Source organism: Quercus suber, unplaced genomic scaffold (genome assembly GCF_002906115.3).
Source record: "Quercus suber isolate HL8 unplaced genomic scaffold, Cork oak 2.0 scaffold_141, whole genome shotgun sequence".
NCBI classification, from domain to species: Eukaryota; Viridiplantae; Streptophyta; class Magnoliopsida; order Fagales; family Fagaceae; genus Quercus; species Quercus suber.
In genome coordinates, this window is record NW_027069602.1 from 808,025 (window position 1) to 830,137 (window position 22,113).

General features: G+C 34.1%; 1 protein-coding gene across 1 annotated transcript; it reads right to left on the bottom strand.

Annotated features, from left to right (window-relative positions):
• Positions 1–1,098: 1,098 nt before the first annotated feature.
• LOC112033007 (TMV resistance protein N-like) lies at positions 1,099–21,911 on the bottom strand. The gene is made up of 10 exons (XM_065776743.1): positions 21,718–21,911; positions 20,987–21,533; positions 11,344–12,436; positions 7,819–8,097; positions 7,144–7,628; positions 6,684–6,714; positions 6,274–6,552; positions 5,214–6,092; positions 4,253–5,122; positions 1,099–3,252 (listed from the first exon to the last, which is right to left on the bottom strand). Exons 2-10 carry the CDS (start codon positions 21,511–21,513, stop codon positions 3,148–3,150), a joined length of 4,548 nt encoding a protein of 1,515 aa, XP_065632815.1. The 5' UTR covers positions 21,514–21,533; positions 21,718–21,911; the 3' UTR covers positions 1,099–3,147.
• Between the last annotated feature and the right edge of the window lie 202 nt (positions 21,912–22,113).

Here is a 22,113-nt window from a genome sequence, read left to right on the forward strand (position 1 = left end):
GTCTCTATACTATTAAAAAAACTCTTTAGTTTAGAAACAAAAAACAAACTTTTAGTAAAATTTAGGAACCAAAATAGTATTTTACCCTAATAGATATATGTGTGCAATTTATAATTATTACTTTTTATGATAAACTCATTACTAACAACGTTTTTAATAAATATGCTATAATATATGTATAATATTTTCTAAAATCAAATTTAAATAAAACATTATAACATTATCTGTGCATTGCACGGACAACTTACTAGTTAAGCCTAATTACATTACAACAACTTCAACCAAAGTAACAAATGAGAATTCCAAACTGGGCTGCAATTTCATTTCAATGACTTAAAACAAAGGATGTTTTGACACTACAATGACATGGAAACAAAGAGTACAAATGGTCCTAACTCCTAAGAACATTAAAAAGCTTCCCTGCAAGCCACATTACATACAGATAGGAAATTACATACAGTGACACGAGATTGAATTTGTTTTAACACAAAAGACTGAAATGTTTGTTTTTCAATGTGATGTGAATGTGAACGTGAATGTGTTTGGTGGGAAAACGATTGAAATTATGTATTTACCAAATGGGAAAGGGGATAATGTTGATTTGTGTATTTGATATATAAAGTGGGTTGTGATTTTTTTTGGGAGATGGTAATGGTGGTGGTGTTTTTGTTAATGGAAACTGAAAAAAAAAAAATGAGACCGGTTTTTTGGCTTTTAATTAAAGGCATGTTTGTTTGGAATATGGATCAAGGGTAGTGTCAAATTATAACTTGAATTAGAATATGCTTTAAAAATTGTGTGGGAATTTTGAACTTTTAATGAAAATTTTCCCGGAAAAATCTGGGTTGGTTTTGATTAATGACTGAATTTTAGTTTGATAGTTTTGAAGATATGGCGGTTTGGCAGTCAGGTTTTCAACAAATTCTTGTATGTGAGAATGGCTGTCTTGGAAGATTGTCACCTAGGTATATAATCTATATAGTTTTATTTATTTATTTATTTTTATTTTGTATATACGAAAGACTGGTGTGCAAACCATTTCATTCAACTCGCGCTATCAGTTTTAAAAAGACATCCCAATCAACTTGAAGAATAATGTGCAAAAGAACAAACGCACAATCATTAGATAGTCGCCATTACCATTTTTGAATTTTCACATAATATTTAAATCCTATCTTAAAGCCCAAATCCGGCTACAAATCACGCATACAAACACTCGGACTCTTATCTCCTCTCTGATATTGTGAGGGCTGTCCTTCGAGGCATCTGTAACAGATCGACAAATTGCACAATATTTAGGTTCTCGAGGTGCAACCTGTATTCCCAGAGCATATTGTTGATGCACACCTCAACAAGCTCATGTTCCTCATTGTCGTCATAACAATCCAAGGCTGTCCATGAATCTTCGGATGAATTCCACCACACCTTCATTCACATTTTGCTTGGTGTTAGTACGAAGACTGACTGACAAGTGTTATCCTCTCCGCTTCCTGGAAGAATTTACTGCAGAAACCGTTCGATAGAACCTGGTGGGAGTCTTGTATACCACGTGTAAGCCCGATCCGTAAGGGATTTAGAAAACTCCCTTAGGCATAGCTCTTCGTTACCAGCATACTGTCCCATTGTATAGAGGAACTTGCTGACATGCTCTTTTGTGTTCCCCTTTCTCCCATCATAGCTGACGAAGATAGGAGTTTTGTATTTCTTTGGATAGGGCTTATTCAATAACTTGATCGGATAGGGAGGCCATCGAACAATAGATTGCTGGTTATTGGCAGTAGAGCCAATCTCCTTATCAGACACAGCATTTTCCTTCTGCTTGCTTATAGAGTCTTTCAGTTGCATGGTCTGCAACATCTCATAGCTGTTCTCAACAAGCTCTAGCTGTTCTCGCTGCATGGTCTGCAACATCTCATAGAAGGTGGCAACATCTGGTATTGGTGCGTGGGAAGAGGCATCATTGCTCTCTCTCTTGATGCTCTTTGACTTTGGAGGCATTGTTGGACACGGTGATGAAGAGCTATTAGGACTATTTGATCCAAGATGCAGAGAGCAGAGAATTAAGGAAGAAGAAAAAAGAGCAAAAGAGAATCAAAATTCAAAGCTTTTCTGTATTCTCTCAATTATTGTGATTTCTCTTTTCTTTCATCTGCCCCTACAAGTGACTCTCTTTACCCTTATATAGGGTGAGAATTTAGACTTGAGTTTTTGTAAGCCCCCACTTTTACCTCTTGGTTTCTCTAGCTTATTTGGGCACTGCCTCTTATCCTCTGAGAAGAGGAAAGTCCTTGCCTTGCTTTTTCTTATTCCTCCTGCAACTGGAATTCTCACCCCAGACAAGCTTTCAATATGTGATCTCGTTTTCTGCTTCTTGCTCTGTCTCCAAGGTGCTGGACCGTTTGACCCTGCTCCCCGGAGTTGATGGTGACCCCGATATAGGACCGTAGGACCAGTCCTTTCATGAATCTTTGTTAAGGCCGCTGAACCATGGCCAAAGTGAGTTCTGAACTTTCCTTGATTGCTTTGCATGAGGAAGACGCTTGTGCTGCTGATAAGGACTGGACCTGGGGTCTTGCTTGAATTTGTGTGCAAGTGGAACACCCACCTGCTGCTGGAACTGCGGATATGGAGTATGCAAATGCAGGAAAAACCACTTTATGCCTCTATCTTTGTGGGTTGTTCCGATGCTTGAATCTGATGTATGTATGGGCTTAGCCTAATTAGCCCTCAACAGCCTCCAAGTCCATAACCATCTATCAACTACATTTCTTCCAAGTCTCAGGGCAATGAAATTTACTAAAACCAATAGAAGGGTGGATCTCAACCAAACTATTACAACAAGAAAAGTCTCCGAACACCTGAAACTTGGAATAATGTATTTGATTTATTACTCAATTTCTACATGAACTAGTCTTTTTATATAAGAATAACAAAATTCAACTCCAGAAGACAGCAAACAAATAACTTCATTGTTATAATTAAACAAAGATATAAAGAAAATTTACTAGTACGAGTAAATAAATTTGTAAACAAGGACAAGGACGGTGTACACAGACCATCATTTAAGACAATTAGGAAGATACTTATCATATGATAACTGCCTCAAATCTTGATTTTCATTTAACCATGTAAACTTTTTAAATTATGTCATTGAATCTTCTTGTTTTCAGTCTCTCTCTCTTGAGATCCGACGAAAAAAGAGCCAAAATAGTTTCTTTCTCCAATTCCCCTTACTCCGCAGTCTTTTCCTAACTGCAAAAGCAAAAGGAATTATCATGCAAGCCTTAGAAAAATCACGAACAAAGAACAAAAATACATAAAAATAAAAACTCATTCAGACATTTTCACAAACAATATATATGCACTCATTGATGTACTTGAATCTTCAATTAAGAACTAAAATTCCAAACAATAAAAATAACATTCTCAAATTCCTTAGCTACTTCATCAACTATAAAACCCAATGGCAGTATCATCAATATTAATCCAACTAAAAAATTGCACATGGATGAATTTATTTATTTAAAAAAAAAAAACCTTCAATGTTGAAACAAATCAGAGTGGGTAAAGAGAGATTGCAGAAATATTAATCTACCCCAAAAAATCTCTTTATGGATGACTATCAATGTATAATTTCCTCAAGTCTTAACTGTAAGAGTTAACCAAAAAAATCATTAGTGCAAACTGCAAAATATCAATGGCAGTAGAAGCAAGAAAAAAAAGAAACTAAATGAGAATTCTTCAAGATGCAGAAACTTCTACTCCCTTCATCTCTCTTCCTAAAAATTTTACACAGAAAAAAAAATTCAACAAATGGTACCAATCTCAAAGCATGAATACACGCAATTTTCTCAAAAACCAACAAATGGTACCAATCTCAAAAACCAACAAAATTTACTCAAAGTGTGAATAGCAAATACACAAAATCAGAGAACTAGGTTTTCAGTTTTTACATAGATAAAAGAAGGAACACTGATCTACCATAAATAGGATGCAAAATTAGGTTTGAACCATCTACATTAGCAAAATTTCTCAGAGCAGTGTAATTAGTGAAGCTTGAGAATGTATTTCCTTTCTGAATCATATTCTTAACTCGCCTAAGGTTTTATACTAGTTATAGAGCTTCTTGAAAGTGATGAAGAAAAACTAAGAAAAACTAAAAGACAATTGGACTATACTTGTTAGCAACCAAACCAGCTGTATGGCAAGAAAGAAAATAAAATAAATATAGGATGTTGGAGTTGGTCATTACCATTGGATGAAGAGGGAAATATTTTATTTTTTTCTTCGTGGGTCCCGTAAACAGTGCATAGATGTTGGAGTTGGTCATTATCATTGGATGAAGGGGGAAATATCTCATTTTTTTCTTTGTGGGTTCTGTGAACAGTGCATAGGACCTACTGTAAAAGTCACTACATCCACAAAAAAAAATTCTCAACAAAAAAGAAGAAAAAACAAAAAAAACAAAAAAACGCAGACACAGACGCTTATAATCTGAATCCAAATGGGTGCTTAAGTCATCACACTCATCATGGCTTCTCTTTGAATTGACAAATCCATGATGGAAACCATCCCAACCTTCATAAGTAATGACACGGTTACTGCTGCAGCATTGTGCATTTGCTTGGTTTAACTCTTCCATCAGTTCCGTGTATTGCTCGTATACCAAACGGACCCCACATCGCCCCACAGGATTTTCGGAACTAGGATACATTGCACCAGGGTCCGTTTCAAATACAACCTCAATCTGACTGCATTCACCATTCCCAACAGTACTAAACCAATCATCACGAGACAAATACAATAACCAAACGTGGTCCACACATGTCCCAAAATGATATTCAGAGACATATTGACTCTGAGGCATATCACCAATGGCTTTCACACAAGCTCTAAAACCAGAATAGACATATGCATTGAAAAGAGCACATAGAGTGAATCCCATCCACCTACTATTACACCAATTTGGAGACAACACTACGCTTATTGAGTTCCCCCAACTTTGATGAGTTAACCACCATGGAACTAAACATCCGGGAATAATGATCTGAAATTCAGTTTTAGATCCATCCTCTTTTCTTTTGGTAGCAGTTTCATATCCAGTTTTTTGACAAAAGAATCCCTGTACCCCTCCCTCCCCAAAAAAAAAAAAACATGATATTCCATTTAACAAGTGAAGAGAAAGAGTCAAAGAGAGAGAAAGAAGAGATTACCTGTAGGTAACAGTTCAATATCGTAAATGCCACTCCACCACTACTCTCATCATACCCACAAGAAAATGGGGAAGAATCAGGTTGTGACAAACTGCTTTGTCTAAGTAGTGCCGGTGATGGTTCTAGGGAACAACATCTTTCCATATTTATATATCTCATGGTCGATGGAAGCTCTGACACTGATCGAAGCTTCTCGCAGTGGCTCAAATCAAGACCTTCAAGTTTTGAAAGTTGACTGAAGATTGCAGGCAGGGTGACAATATTGTTTGAACTTAGTGATAAATATTTTAACGAGGACAAGCAGCCTATACCATTAAGTTCTATTTCTTCAAGTTGAGAAATCCCACTCAAATCAAGTCTTTCCAAACACTTTATTTTCCACAAGTTCTCTGTTAGGTTGGCAAGTTTTGAGCATCTGGAAAGATCGAGAAATTTAAAAGACCTCAAACTATCCATGTTGTTTGGAAGGCATTTGAGATCTTTGCAACCATTTAGATCTAGAATTTCAAGGGCAGTCAAACACTCGGTTGATGAGGGTGGTAGTTCCTCAATAGCAGTCCAACGCAAATGAAATTGCGATAGGCTTTTCATAGTTCCCTTAAATTCTGGAATCTTCTTGATTTTTGAGCAATCAGAAAGATCAATAGACGTAAGGGACTCCATTTTAGCTGACAAGCTAGGAAGGTTGGTAAGAGAATTGCAGTAACTCAGATCTAAACTTTTAAGCTTGCTGAGTTGTCCAATAGATGGGTGTAACCCAACCAAATTAGAGCACCTAGCAAGGTCTAGTACCTCAAGTCTCGGAACCCCTGAAAAGTCAGGTGTCCAAATAAGGAACCAGGAATAGGAAAGATTGATGTACTTTAAGTTTCCTAAACACTGTTAAAAAGAAGAAAAAAAAAACCATTAATTTAGTTTAATAAGTAAAGAATTCTTTAAAATTAAAACAACCTTATTAATGAAAAGAGAAAGCTCAAATACACCGGCACTATATTGTAGCTACACTTAAAGAAAAGAGAAATAATAAATAATAGAAAGACAGTTAAAAGAATCAAATTACCTTTGCTCCTTCCCAAAGATAGTCACACTTGCTATTCCACAAGTCAAGTCCAACAAGTTCCTTTGGTTGGAAACTAGATGGCAAACATTTTAACGAACAAGATTTCCATGAAAGATGTCTTAGGCCATTAGGAACACGATTGAGAGCATTTGGGATGTGCAACCAATCAATTATTAGCAATCTAAGATTAGACATCTTTGAAAAAACTTCAGGAAATTCTTCAAAGTTGAAATCTGCTTTCCAATTGGTGATGCCTATGGCTTGAATTGCATTTGATGCCTATGATTTCCAAAGCAAACACTTGAGATTTACACAAGCAAATGATAAGAATTAAGAACATTAGAATTACTACAGTAAAGCCTTCAAAGGAGATAAAAATATCTACTCCCTCAATTTTCCATATATATAACCCCCTCTAAATTATTGGCATGCTCAAGAAGGCTGTGAACCGAACTCAAAATAATTTAATTTTTGCATTCCACTTCTCTCCCAAAACGGTGGGTCCAACTTTCAAATTTCATAATAGAAAATATTAAGATGCACTACATGTTACCATTTGGCATTGTGATTTTGTGGAGAAAAAGAGCGATTTAAATGAAAATGTATAAAGATGGTGTTTGGCTTTGCGTTTTTAAGATAATACAATTCCCGGAGTGTTTTTTGCTTTTCCATTACATTTACACACTACAACTTTTTCATATAGAAAATACTTTCTAGCTTCCACAGATTTTATCAAACACTTAGAGTATGTTTGGTAACTATTTTTCCATCTTATTTTCTATTTCCAAAAACAATTTTTATTTTTTTATTTTTGAGACTAGAAAATTTGTTTGGCAACCCAAAATAAACAAAAAAAAAAAAAAAATTTGCAGGTTGGCAAGTTTTGAGCATCCGGAAAGATTGAGAAATTTAAGAGACCTCAAACTATCCATGTTGCTTGGAAGGCATTTGAGATCTTTGCAGCCATTTAGATCTAGAATTTCAAGGGCAGTCAAACACTCGATTGATGAGGGTGGTAGTTCCTCAATAGCAGTCCGACCCAAACTAAGTTGCGATAGGCTTTTCATTGTTCCCTCAAATTCTGGAATCATCTTGATTCTTGAGCAACCACGAAGATCAATAGACGTAAGGGACTCCATTTTAACTGACAAGCTGGGAAGATTGGTAAGAGATTTGCATAAAATCAAATTTAAACTTTTAAGCTTGCTGAGTTGTCCAATAGATGGGTGTAACCCAACCAAATTAGCGCACAAAACAAGGCCTAGTATCTCAAGTCTCGTAACCCCTGAAAAGTCAGGTGTCCTAATAAGGTTCCTGGAGAAGGAAAGATTGATGGACTTTAACTTTCCTAAACACTGTTAAAAAGAAGGAAAAAAAAACCATTAAACATAGAATTTAGTTTAATAAGTAAAGAATTCTTTGAAATTAAAAGAACCTTATTAATGAAAGGGGAAAGCTCAAATACACCGGCACTATATTGTAGCTACACTTAAAAGAAAAGAGAAATAATAAAAAATAGAAAGACAGTTAAAAGAACCAAATTACCTTTGCTCCTTCCCAAAGATATTCAAACTTGCTACTGCCCAAGTCAAGTTCAACAAGTTCCTTTGGTTGGAAACTAGATGGCAAACATTTTAAAGAACAGTATTTCCATGAAAGATGTCTTAGGCCATTAGGAACATAATTGAGAGCATTTGGGATGTGCAACCGATCAATTATTAGCAATCTAAGATTAGACATCTTTGAAAAAACTTCAGAAAATTCCTCAAAGTTGAAATCTGCTTTCCAATTGTTGATGACTATGGCTTGAATTGCATTTGTTGCCTATGATTTCAAAAGCAAACACTTGAGATTTATACAAGCAAATGATAAGAATTAAGAACATTAGAATTACTACAGTAAAGCCTTCAATGGAGATAAAAATATCTACTCCCTCAATTTTTCCATATATATAACCTCCTCTAAATTTTTGGCATGCTCAAGAAGGCCGTGAACCGAACTCAAAATAATTTAATTTTTGCATTCCACTTCTCTCCCAAAACGGTGGGTCCAACTTTCAAATTTCATAATAGAAAATAGTAAGATGCACTACATATTACCAATTTACCACTTGGCAATGCGATTTTGTGGAGGAAAAGAGCGATTTAAATGAAAATGTATAGAGATTGGTCTTTAGCCTTGTGATTTTAAGATAATACAATTCATGGAGTGTTTTTTTTTCTTTTCCATTGCATTTTCACACTACGACTTTTTGTATCAAAAATACTTTCCAGTTTCCACAGATTTTATCAAACACTTAATTTCATTTTTTAAAAACACACTTTCAAAACACAAATTTTAAAATCATTACGCTTCAAAACACATTTTTTTAAACAACCCAAACCGACACTAAGCGTCGCATTTGTAATTAATAGCTTGTAGTACAACATCATATTTTAATTATAAAATGTATTACATATTAAGCCCTATTAGTAACTAATAGATTATAGTACATCATATTTTAAAGATTTTATAATTTTAATCAATTTAAAATTCATACTGTCATACATTAAAACAATAACGGTGCACTTCTACACATAGTTTTAAAAACTGAAGCAGTCAGAACCAAAAATGGGTTCAATTTCTGATTTTTACCAGTTGAACTGGAGATGTTCATGTTTGATCCACTGGTTTGATTCCCAGTAGAACCGTTCGATCCAATCCAGTTTTTAAAACTACCTTTTAAAAATTGATGACCAAGTGCGTAAAAAATAGGAAATTACAACATTACTTTTTGAAGTGATGGAAGAAAGCAAATAAAGCCTATAGAATGAAGTTTTATTTTTATTATTATTATTTTTTTTAAAAACAATGTTAATGTATCCTTTTCTTCTATGTAGGAACCAAGAGATTAGTGATTGGTTGATTACATTCAAAAAAATGAATTCAATTTTATTAAAAATTACTTAATCATATTGTATTGGGTCATGCTAACGAGTGCCCTTAGGGCACTCATTAATAATTCATTTCAGGAAAGTTTTGATACCACTTTTATGGGAAATGAAAAAAGCTGTCAAAATATTAATTACTTTTTTTTTTCATTTTCCATAAAAATTTTCTTTAAATGGATCATTAACTAGTACCCTAAGGGCACTCGTTAGCATTTTCCTATTATATTTTTAAAATATAAGAGCATTCACATCAGTCTATGTAAAATATACTAAGCCTCACATTTTAGCCAACCAACCCAGAAAACCACCCACATCATACCATGTGAAAATGTGTAAAACATTTACAAAACTACAATAACCATGTAAATATAAAGGTTACTATAGTTTTTTATTTTATTTTATAATTATTTCGCATCTCTCTCCCTCTCACTCCCTCAGTTGCTTCCCAACCCAAACCGCCCAACCACCACTAGCACCATAACCCATTACAAAATTTGATCAAACCCAATGGTAGCTCAAACCCATCAACCCAAACCCAAAATCAAATCCAATCGGTAGCACAAAAAAGCATACAACAGAGATCCAAGGTGTGGACAAACTCATAATCTCACCATCGGTGTCGAGGAGGGGGGGGTTGAAATCATTGACTATGGTCACCAATCAAATCAGGAAGGATCTGGTTGTTTGGATCATTGCAGAACTAGTTGTGGATGGATTTTGAGTTAATTGGTCAAGGTGGGGTAGGCGGTGGTGATGTGAGAGTGATTTCCGTCTGGACTGTGTGTGTGTGTGTCTTGAGTTTAATGGGTTTGGAAAGGAAGACTCTGTGTGAGAGAGATAGTGGTTTTTGTTTGAGGAGAAAGGAGGTATGATTTGGGAGAATTAATAAATAAAAAAAAGTTGATAAAGAAATAGTATTTAATGAAATGTAATTTAAATAGATAATTTAAAGTGGTGTTTTTTGAAAAATAGTTATGTAAAATAGAACAAATAGGTTTTTAAGCTAAAATAGATTGTAAATTTTAGACAGGCAAATGTGAATGTTTTAAGAAATCGCCATAGACAATATATTAGCATGTTAAATGAACATATTCTATATTTTGTTACTTTTTTTTTTTTTTTTTTTCTTGATGACTATGGCTTGAATTGCATTTGTTGCCTATGATTTCAAAAGCAAACACTTGAGATTTTACACAAGCAAATGATAAAAATTAACAACATTAGAATTACTACAGTAAAGCCTTCAAATGATAAAAATCTCTAAAACATTTACAAAACTACAATAACCATGTAAATATAGAGGTTACTATAGTTTTTTATTTTATTTTATAATTATTTCTCATCTCTCTCTCTCGGTTGCTTCCCAACCCAGACCATCCAACCACCACCGCAACCCAGCACCATAACCCATTACAAAATTTGATCAAACCCAATGGCAGCTCAAACCCATCAACCCAAACCCAAAATCAAATCCAATCGGTAGCTCAAAAAAGCATACAACAGAGATCCAAGGTGTGGACAAACTCATAATCTCACCATCGGTGTTGGGGGGGCTTGAAATCATCGACTATGGTCACCAATCAAATCAGGAAGGATCTGTTTGTTTGGATCATTGCATAACTAGTTGTGGATGGATTTTGAGTTAATTTGTCGCGGTGGGTAGGCGGTGGGGTAGGCGGTGGTGATGTGAGAGTGATTTTCGTGTGTTGGGTTTAATGGGTTTGGAAAGGAAGACCGTGTGCGAGAGAGATAGTGGTTTTTGTTTGAGGAGAAGGGAGGTATGATTTGGGAGAATTAATAAATAAATAAAAATTGATAAAGAAATAGTATTTAATGAAATGCAGTGTAAATAGATAATTTAATGTGGTGTTTTGTGAAAAATAGTTACGTAAAATAAAACAAATAGGTTAGCTAAAATAGACTGTAAATTTTATATAGGCTAATGTGAATACTCTAAGAAATCGTCAAAGACAATATATTAGCATGTTAAATAAACATATTCTATATTTTGTTACTTAGATACTTAGGCAACAACTTACCTATTGAAGTTTTTTTTTTTTCAAGAACTAATATATTGAACACAATTATGTTACTATACTTACTCAATCTTATTAGCTAAAATAAAATTATAGCTTCTTACCATATTATTCTCCAATATATGAAACAAGTCTTCAATGAGCCACAACCTACTTTGCCTTCCAAGCTCTCCGCATGATTGTCGACGAACAATTTTTTCACCCATTTCTTGCAGTAGATCATGCATCCCTAATTTTTCATCGTGTTCTGTGACAGTTAGGAGAGATTTGTCCAAGAGAACACTTATACCAATTCTTGCATTAAAATCACAATTCTCTAATATACATATTACTTCAAATTTGGACCACCCCTTAAAGAAACATGCAATATCTAAGAATATCTCCTTCCACATTTCCTCTAGTCCATCATAACTTATTTTAAGTACATCAAATATTTCTTTTTTAGGCTCTTTTTTTAAATAGTCCAATGCACTTTGCCATTCATCTATTTTTCTTCCAATTAAAAAGGAACCCAATGTAACAAGAGCTAATGGAAGGCCACCAGCATATTTTACAACTTCTTGAGAGAGCTGCGTATAACCTTCTTTGGGTTGCTCATTTTTGAAGGCTTTCAAACAAAAAAGTTTTGAGGCATCATTATTCTTTAGTCCATTAGGCTTATATATTTTAAGAACTCCATGTTGGACCAACACATGTTCATCTCTAGTTGTCATGATGATCCGACTCCCCGATCCAAACCAATGAGGCTCTCCAGCCAAATTTTCTAATTGGTTCACGTGATTAACATCATCTAGGACAAGTAGAACTTTTTTACGACATAATCTATTCTTGATCATGTCAACTCCTTGATGAACATCCCATATCTCTACATTTATTTCCCCCTCTTTAAGAAATTGTTTTTGTAATTGAAGCAAATCACCTTTTTCTGATTTTTCCCTAACATCAGCAATAAAACTAGAAACTTCAAATTGATCAGAATACCTCTCATAAACAACTTTAGCAAGAGTTGTTTTTCCGATTCCCCCCATACCACAAATCCCTATCATGCAAACATTATCCTCAAAATCTAAATATGAAGGGATCAATTCTTCCACGATTGATTCTATTCCTATAAAGTTTTTGTTAATTCTTAAGAATTTTGAACTCAATTTCTTCATCATTTCTTCAACAATTTCTTGGATAAAGTCTGACTCATGCCTGCAAATAAGATAGAAAATATTCATGTGATGGCCCAAACCAAATATTTTATTATTTCTCACAATGTGTTGGATGAATTCTAACTCATGCCAATGAACAAGATAGAAAATAATTGCATGATGGTCCAAACCAATTAAAAAAAAAACCACAAGAGGAAGAAAAATATTAGTCTCCTTGCTCAAACACATTTGAACTCATTTGCTCAAGTAGAGTGGATAGAACTACCCATATAAGAACAGAAGAGAATTACGTGGACTAAATTCGTGGATGTAACTACCCTTAGCGGAAGCAGAAGTATAAAATAAAGAATACATGAGAGTTACGTGGTTTAGTCTTGCAGTATACATCTACAAAGAAAACCCTTAAGAGCTACATCTTTAATACATAAGTGAAGTACAAATTTTGTATTACAATGAACCCAATCAGGGGTGGAACCAGAATTTTTTGTTTGGAGGAAGGGGGGCGAGACTAAACTATCATATTAATTTGCAATTCAAGAAAAACTCAAGTTACTATATATCTATATATACACAAAAGTTACACATCAATAAAATTATCTTATATGAGAATTTTACATCCTTTCTAAACTTTGCTTGAGTGTACACGAGTTTTTCAATTTGCCATAGATATATTTAACAAATATTCAAAGAAAAAAAAGCATTTAGCATCTTCCATCAAAATTATAATTAACAGTGGTCTTTCATATAATAAAAAACCATCCATTATCATCTCCATTGTGAAATTTTAAGCAATTTCTTTTTCAATGTAAACTATCGATTAAACATTTTTAAGGTCACTTTTTGCTCTAGATTTCTAATATCTTTTGAACAACCATAAGTACATAATATTCAAAGATATTAAATATAAGTATATAACAAGAAATTAAATTTTAACAAAATCACTATAAGCAACCATAAAATAATGGAGAAATTACATTTTTCCAACCTAAACTATACCCCATTTACACCTACTCCCTTGAACTACAAGATTGTATGATCGCCCCCTTAAACTAAAACTTATGCAACACTTTATCCACTTTCTTCACCTTTCAGATTAAGTTAGATAAGAAAAACATAGTCACGTGCAACTGATGTAACACTTGCTAACATGGACCCAATAATGCCACTTGAATTGACTGAAATACCCCTCATTTTTAGTAACTCAAAAAGGGGAAAGAAAAAAATAAAAAGACATAATAGCCAAGCACGTAGTTTAATTTCTCATTGAACCAAATTAAATAAAGAGAAGTGAATCTCTCTCCAAAATGAATCCATAAGAGTAAGTGAGAAACCAAAAACAGATTGGATCATTCTTCAAAATCCTTCTCGTTAAACCTAAATTCCCTCTCACTAAACCTAGATTGAATCTCTCTATCTCTTGCTTTGTGTATAGACTGTTGACATAATAGCTTAGCACGTAGGAACCACACACCCAACAACCTTGACACGGACCCGAACTCGATTTCCCAACCACAACCTACCGGCGACGAAGAGAGAAGCTAGTTGTACGATAACCTTAACCCAAACTCGTCAACAAGAAAGAGAAGAAGCTAGTTGTACCAACTCACAAGAACAACGTGATCAAAAGTGGTTGTTCTCCCACCATTCTAACCGTCACTACAACATGTGTTAGGTTAGGGTTTGGGTTTTAGCACCTCTTTCAATTGGCAATTATTAAGTATTTTTGTCGATTCGCTACTTGGGTCTGAGGGAATCAACCTAGAATTTTGACATTTAGGTCAAGGATTTTCATACCTAGCTGCCTATGAAGCCGAAATAGAGAGTTGAATCGAGTCTAAGTTTGGAGAATTAGGATGATGTGTGTTTGAGTTTGATTTGATGTTGTAATCTTGGGTTTGCTATTTGATCTCTTTGTGGCATAGTTCATTTTCTGGGTTTGTTATTAGTTTTGGGTTTGTTGTTCAACTCAATGGGTTTGTTGTTTGATCTCTTTGTAGCATATTTCATTTTATGGGTTTGTTATTCATTCGGATTCACTAATCATCACAATCAATTTGTTATCTAATCTCCTATGGCATAGTTCATTTTCTAGGTTTTTTGTTCATCTTGTTCATTTTCCTTTCGTTCCAGCCAAACAAGATTTTAGGGGAAATTGGGAATTTGCTTTTGGTTTAAGGAGGGCATTGTGGTCATTTTAGGTGGTGTTAATGGGTTCCATGTCAACAAGTGTCACGTGACTCAAGTGCTTTTCCCTCCAACTTAACTAAGAAAGTGACGGTAAGGAGAAAAGTGCTACACAGGTTTTAGTTTAGGGGGCTGAATATGAATCCTTGTAGTTCAGGAAATAAGTGTAAAATAGGGTATAGTTTATGATGGAAACAATTAATTTCCCATAAAATAATTTAAACTCAACCAAACTAGAGATTTATGGCCAAAAAAAAAAAAAAATTTAAGATCACTTTTACATTTAAGGGCATTGTCAAATTTTGAATAATCAGGTGGTGCCCCTACTAATAATTGCACCAATAAATTTTCATACATCAATTTTTTAATATACATATAAGTAAAATTTTATTAATCAAATAAAAATGTGCCTCCATGTACACAATAAGAGCACAAAATTCAGCATGAAATCTTTTTTCATTCATCAACTTCAAGATTTGCTCTTCTTCAAATATCAAAGGCAAATCCAATATTTTATTTCTGACATGTGTATAAGGTTTTTTTGATAAGCTAGTGGTACCAATTGATTTAATAAATTAAAGGAAAAAGAAGAAAGAAAATTATAAACTGTAAGATAAATAAAAAGAAATTAATCTAAAATATAATTGAAAAAGGAAAAGAAGAATTTTGCACATCTCAAGATTTTAATATCATTTTTTCCTACCTACAAATAAGAAACTTTTTATTAAGGAAGAGGGATGAATTGAGTGAGAATGTGAGAGCATTTGGATGAAAGTGAGAGGCTTTTTCCTTTGGGGAATTGGGTAATTGGCTTCTATAAGAATTTTGAGATACGAGAATAAAAAGGTGGCCTCTAAAACAAGCTAATACAAAAAGCTAAGGATAAAAATTAAGGTATGATACCTTAAGTGTAGTACATTGGGTTCCTAAATTAAATTAAACACCTTATTGCATTCACCAATAAATACAATATTATTCTTTCCAAGAATAATTAAATGTAGNTATTATGTTTTTTGGAATTTAATTAGAGAACTTAATGTCTGCACTATACCTAAAGTACATAAAAATTTTACCTAAAAATTAAAGGCTAAATGTGTGAGGGAGGATTTTTTTTTTTTTTTTTTTTTTTTTGTTGAGAAAATAGTAATACTTATCAGAATACACGAACACGAAAGTAGTATATAGAGTTTTTTAAATAGGCTTATAATATATTACATAACCAAAGTACCACTACAACAGGGTCTAACCTTTGTAGTAGTAGTCTGGAGTTATAAGGACTAAAACTCTAACACACACAACCAATATGAGATAAACATTCTTATTTTTTTTTTGAAGAAACAGTAATACTTATTAGAACACACGAACATGAAAGTAGTATATAGAGTTTCAATTCAATAGAAAAAATCAAAATAATAATAAAAGCAAATCAATATGTTAAGATGAAGAGAAAGCTTAAGGAAAGTGTCGTAGCTGAATTCGAGGACAGCTAGGCCTCCTAGAGATAAGAGAGAAGAGTAACAAATGAGTACATTCTTATTGCTTGAATCATTATACAGATTGTTCTATGCTTTTATAGATTTTTTATTGTGAAAATAATATTTTTTTTAAGTAAAATTTTTAACAAAATTGGACAAAAAACCTGAATTGAATAAATTTAAAACTTAGAAAACTCAATTGAACAAAAGTAAAGGTAGAAGATTGAAATGAATTTTTGCCAAACTTAGACGATGCAATTTGCATTTTAACCTTAATTTTTTTTATTCAAATGCTGATGTGGCATTTATTATTATTATTTTAGTTGACACGTAAGCTTCAAGTGTTTCAACAATGCACATCATTTGCCATGTAAACGTTTTCCATACGTTAGTGAGTTAACTGTAAGGTTCAAACTGACATTGACCTAAAAATGTAAAGATCAACATGGTATTTTCACCTAACCTTATCTTATTTTACCTAAGGAACTGAATATATATAATTTATCCATTGATTTGGCCATTTCACAATTTAGTATACAAAGTTTCAATTACTCTTTAAATCCTAAAACCATTAGGGTTCCATCTAAATTAGAGTTCTTTCACACGTGAAACTTGTGAGCAATTTTATGGACTAGCTTGAAGAAATAACCCCTCACAATTCCAAACCAAGTGCTTGACCATGCTGCAATGGACAAAGAGGAAGAGGAAAAAAGAAATGAAATTGAGGGATGAATTAGTCCACGAAATACAAAATCTATTAATTTGGGTAGAATCCATATGGTTTCATTTCAGTCCAAAGTTTAAGGGTATGGATATAATAATTGAAATTTTGTGAAATTCCAAATCACAAAGAGTAAATTTTAATTTACCAAAAAAATATAATGAAGATAATAGATTGTCAAGTACAAGTTTTGTTGGCTTATTTAGTGACAAATTTTATGTACTTATTATCTCATTTTTATGTAGTTTTGTGTGCATAATTGTATTCGGGATAAGTTTTGTCAAAGTTGTTGGAAGTGTATCTGTGACCTACATCCTGGTTTGTAAACTGGTCTCTATTTTACCATCTAGAAAGTTACGTTATCTATTATACCAACTCATTTTACAATACAACCTACATCCCGGTTTCTATTCTTTAACCACTTAAATTAAATTTTCTTTTTTAATTTTTTATTTACCATTTCTTTATTTTTATTTTTTCTTTCTCTATCATTCTTTCTGTACAAGAACCACCACAAATCTACTGACACCACCACAAGCCCACCACCGCTGCACTACACACACCTGACACCACCACCACCACCACTAGCATCCCACAAAAATCCACAATCCACCATTAACGCCAAAAAAAAAGAAAAATTGAAGTGGATAGACTAGCACCAATCCACCATCAACACCAAATGCAGCAACCCACAGTCCCCATCACTGTGAGCAAAACCCAAACTCACGGCAAGCAAAACCCAGACCCCCTGCCACAATCAACAAACACCCCCAACCACAAACCCATCTACCATCCATCACTCACCTCAAACCCATCGGAACAAATCAAAACAACCACATCACCACACCCAAATTGGAATTACCACATACCCATACCAAATTAGAACAACTAAACATACCACTAAACCAACCAACCAACCAACCAGCCACCACCACTAAAATCTGAAGAACACCACCCTTGGACCTTAAACTTCGATCATCGTTGCTGTAGGAACACCACCCTCAAACCTCAAACTCCAACCATCAACACCATAAAATAAAAAAAAAATAAATAAACAAAAACAGCAACCCACGGTTCCCACCACCGTGAGCAAAACCCAACCCACCGATCCACCACCATTAGTACTTAGAGAAGAGAGAATGGAAGATCCTACCTAAAATCACGAGGGAGAGTTAAGAGAGAAGAGAGTTTTGGAGATGGAGAAAGACTGAGAGAGCAGTGTAGAGAGTTGAGAGAGGAGAGTTTCAAGATTGAGGAGAAGTGCAAAGAGAGAGAGAGTGGATAAATTATTATTAGACAGAAATACTATTTTCGTCCCTACATTTTCACCCGATTCTCACTTTAGTCCCTATCTTTTTTTCACCGCTTTTAGTCCATATTCTAGAAAATGCATCTTGTTTTAGTCCTTTCCATCAGTGCCCTAATGGCTCCATCTTACATGGCAGACAGAACTATTAAAATAATAATAAAAAATTTTATTTTGGTATTAAAAAATGCCACATCAGCATTTAAATTAAAAAATTAATTTATTAATTTTAACTAAATAAAAAAATTAAAAATAGAATTGAAAACCAAAATTTACATGAATTGAGATCTAAATATTTCTTAAACAAGAACAAGAAGAACACATGCCCAAATTTAAGAACACAAACACATAAATTAAAATCCAAAATTAAAAAATTTAAAACCACAATTTTCTCAAACCCAGCAAATCATCAAATCCTAAAGCCCCAAAGTACCAAATAAATCCAAAATACAACACAACAAATCCAAACAAAAAAATCTCAAACTCATAAAAACAGTGTACCCTCATTCCCATGATTCGAATCCCAAAAATCTTTTCTCAAAAAAAAAAAAAAAAAAAAGAATCCCAGAAATCGAAGCTCCCATCTTCATCACCGTCCGATCGTCCACCTCCACCCCGCCACAAATCTAACCGTCGCCAGACCCGAACCCACCCGCCACCAACAAGCTCAGCATCCCACTCCCACTCTTCGTCCCAACCTCGCACCTCTCCCCCAATAACGACGCCGTTTTACTACCAGACCCCACCGTCTTCATCGCTTCCTCCACCTCCTCCACCGAGATTCTGCTTAGAGTTCTCGAAAACGGTTTCTTCTTCGGAACCGAGAGTTCGCAGAGGTCGGTTTCAGAGAGCGCACGTGTCATCGTCTTAGTGGTTGGATCGCTGATCACCGAAGGAGAAGATCCGACTGTCATCGTCGGCGACGGTGAGTTCTCTTTCTCTCCCTCTTTCGTGGGTTTCATGGGTTAATTTTTGTTGGGTTATGGTTCCAATTTGGGTCAGGGTGGCAGTGGTTGGTGGTTCCGATCTGGGTTTGGTTTGTGGCTTGCTTCGTGGTTTGGTTCTTCATTTGTGGTTTGGTTTGTGATTTATTGGTGGGTTTGGTCACTATGATTGTCCCTAGGTTCGTGGCTTGATTCAGACGTTTTGGTTGATAGGTTTTTCTGAGTTTGAGATTTTTTTGTTTAGATGGGTTGTGTTGTATTTTTGGGTTGATTTGATTCTTTTGAAATTTTAAATTTTTGTATTTTAATTTCTGAGTTTATGTTCTTGTTGTTCTTATTTAAGACATATTTAGATCTTAATTCATGTAATTTTTGCTTTTTAATTCTGTTTTTAATTTTTTATTTAGTTATAATTAATAAATTAATTTTTTTTTTAATTTAAATGCTAACGTGGTATTTTTTAATGTCAAAATAAAATTTTTTATTATTATTTTAATAGTTCCGTCTGCCACGTAGGATGGGGCCGGAAGGGCACTGACGGAAAGGACTAAAACGAGATGCGTTTTTTAGAATAGGGACTAAAAGCAGTGAAAAAAAAATAGAGACTAAAGTGAGAATTGGGTGAAAATGTAGGGATGAAAATAGTATTTCCGCCTTATTATTATTTTGTTTATAAACTTGTGATCAGTGGGTTGTAAATATAAGTACCTACTATTCACTGGTTCTAAAATTTTTAAGATTTACATACCGGGTTGGAGCTCTTTTTTGGGTTCTCAGTTGCTAAAATAGCAACTAGAGGGTGTTTACACCCTCAATGGTAGGTAAAAGAGCAGCTTTTATCAAAGGATAGTTGCGAGTTGCGACCAGCTTGCAACCTAGCTAGATCTAGACTAGGCCACGAGCTGCATGTAGACACAATGGCATGCACTTTAACGTGTTTTTTTCCAACTTTCTCAAATATGCCAAATAACACACCTTGTGCATGTTGGACTTGAGAAACAAATGAGAGCTTAGTATATACACTTAGAGAGAGTTCATTTCATTCATCCCAAGCATTCCATCTTGTTGAGAGAGAGAGCCTTAGCCTAGAGCAAAAAATTCTTTCATCCTCTCTTCTCCATTTCTCTCACAAATGACATATACTAGAGAGAAATTTATAATTTTCACCTCCATCATGAAACCTTGTGTTTTATAAGCTTATTGAAGGGCAGGAAACTATTTAGAGATAACCTCAAATCCAAATCATATTGGTGGCTTTCCGTTGGCAGCTCAACAGTGGTCTCTCTAGTAATTTAGTTGAAAAAATGATTCGGTAAAGCTGGTTGCTACCTAGAGCTTAGATGGCTCAAGTACTTAGAGGGATATGGGCTTTGATGGTTCATGATCTTTCATGTACTGCAACTATTAAGACTAGAGGTTTTATATGAAAACTCTTCTTTGTATTTTTTGTGTGGTTTGTCATTTCTTATTCTGCATCTTTCTTATTGCTTCTATTTATATACTTTGACTTTATTGTATGAATGCAATATGAAGATTGGGTTAATAACGTAAATTTAGTTTTAATGTTAGTTTAGGATTAACCGAGTATTAAGTCGTAAAATTGATTATGGGTCTAAATATGTACTTGGGTGTTAGCATCTAGTACTTTCATAGACAATCTCAATAGATTTGTAATTCGTATAAAGTTAAAGAATAAAATAAAAAAAGCTTTTATGTCCCTAAATCAAGTAGACCTTTTTTAATTATTGCAAAGGAGCGTAACTTAAGTCCTAAAGAAGGGGCCTGACTAAAAAAAAAAGGCCACATACCATTTCTAATAATATAACAAAAGTTTCTATTTCAATCCATGCATATTATGGCTACATTTTAGTAACTACTTATATTATATACTTCATGAATATATATGAAATAAGACTGCGTTTATATATAATAAGAAATAAATTTGTGATGAAAATTATACCTATTTTGTAAATCCCAACCAGAGATATTAGCCACTTCTCTCAAAGTAGTTCTCCACGTTTCCACCTTCTTCATACTCTCCTTAGAACCTTTTTTGTGTTCATTTAAGGCTCTTTTTTTGTGTTCATCAAATGCTTTTGCAAAAGTTCCCGTCTGTTTCCGTACATCAGATGGATCCACATGGTAAAAAATTGGCAAAACTTCTAATTCTTTCTCTTTCTTGCATCTAACAATATGCACTAGTTCATCCAAGCACCATGTTGAAAACCCATAGTTTATTGAGAAAATAACAATAGCAAATCTCGATTGTTCTATAGCTTTCATGAGCTCTTGTGAGATGAATTTTCCTCTCTCAAGTTTTTCATCGTCCCTAAAGGTCAAAATGCCTTTATTTTTCAAAGCATTATACAGATGATCCGTAAAGCTTTTACGGGTGTCCTCGCCTCTAAAACTGAGAAAGACATCGTACGTCCACCGAGGTGTTGATGAAGAAGACGGTGATGAAGTTGAGGCTCCTTGGGTGCTCATGGAAACCGGTAAATCTTGAGCTATAATATAGATCCACACAAAAAAAAAAAAAAAAGATACGTTCAATTAAAAAGAAGAGAAATATATTAAAAGGAAAGAAAATTAAGGAAAGAGAAAACAATTTGATGTCGATTTTTAATATCAAGGGCGAAGTGAAAGTAAAGATATAAAAGTGATGATTATGTGAGAAAATTGAGAACTTACCGATCGAAACTCTCCTGAAACAACGCCTGATTTAATTCCTACTAGATAAGCTTCCTGTTCTTTCTCCGAGTGTGTGTAAGAGAGAGAGGGAGGGTGAGATGAGTGGTAGAGGGGGATTATTCACAATTTCGCATCCCTGTTCCGAGTCAAGGTAACAAGTCTTCTTTCTACAAAGTCTTCTTTCCAATGCATCACAGCTGGTTTGTCTTTTCCCGAAGAAAAATAATGCTTAATAGCGTGGCAAAGGACAGAGACTTCGCGGTGACCAGCTGTGAAATACCCGTTTAAATTTCTTGTAATATTTACAATAAAATTTAAATTACAAATGGCAAGTTTTACCTTTGTGCGAAATTTAAGAGTAATTTTAGATCACAAATTATTTCATAATTAATTTGT

Coding starts and splice junctions, on each gene's coding strand:
- LOC112033007 (XM_065776743.1), bottom strand. CDS start 21,513: ATGAGCACCCAAGGAGCCTCAACTTCATCACCGTCTTCTTCATCAACA. Junction 6,553..6,683: donor ATGCCAATAATTTAGAGGGG/GTTATATATATG, acceptor TGGAAATCATAG/GCATCAAATGCAATTCAAGC. Junction 3,253..4,252: donor ATTTCCCTCTTCATCCAATG/GTAATGACCAAC, acceptor TTGCTTTTGCAG/TTAGGAAAAGACTGCGGAGT.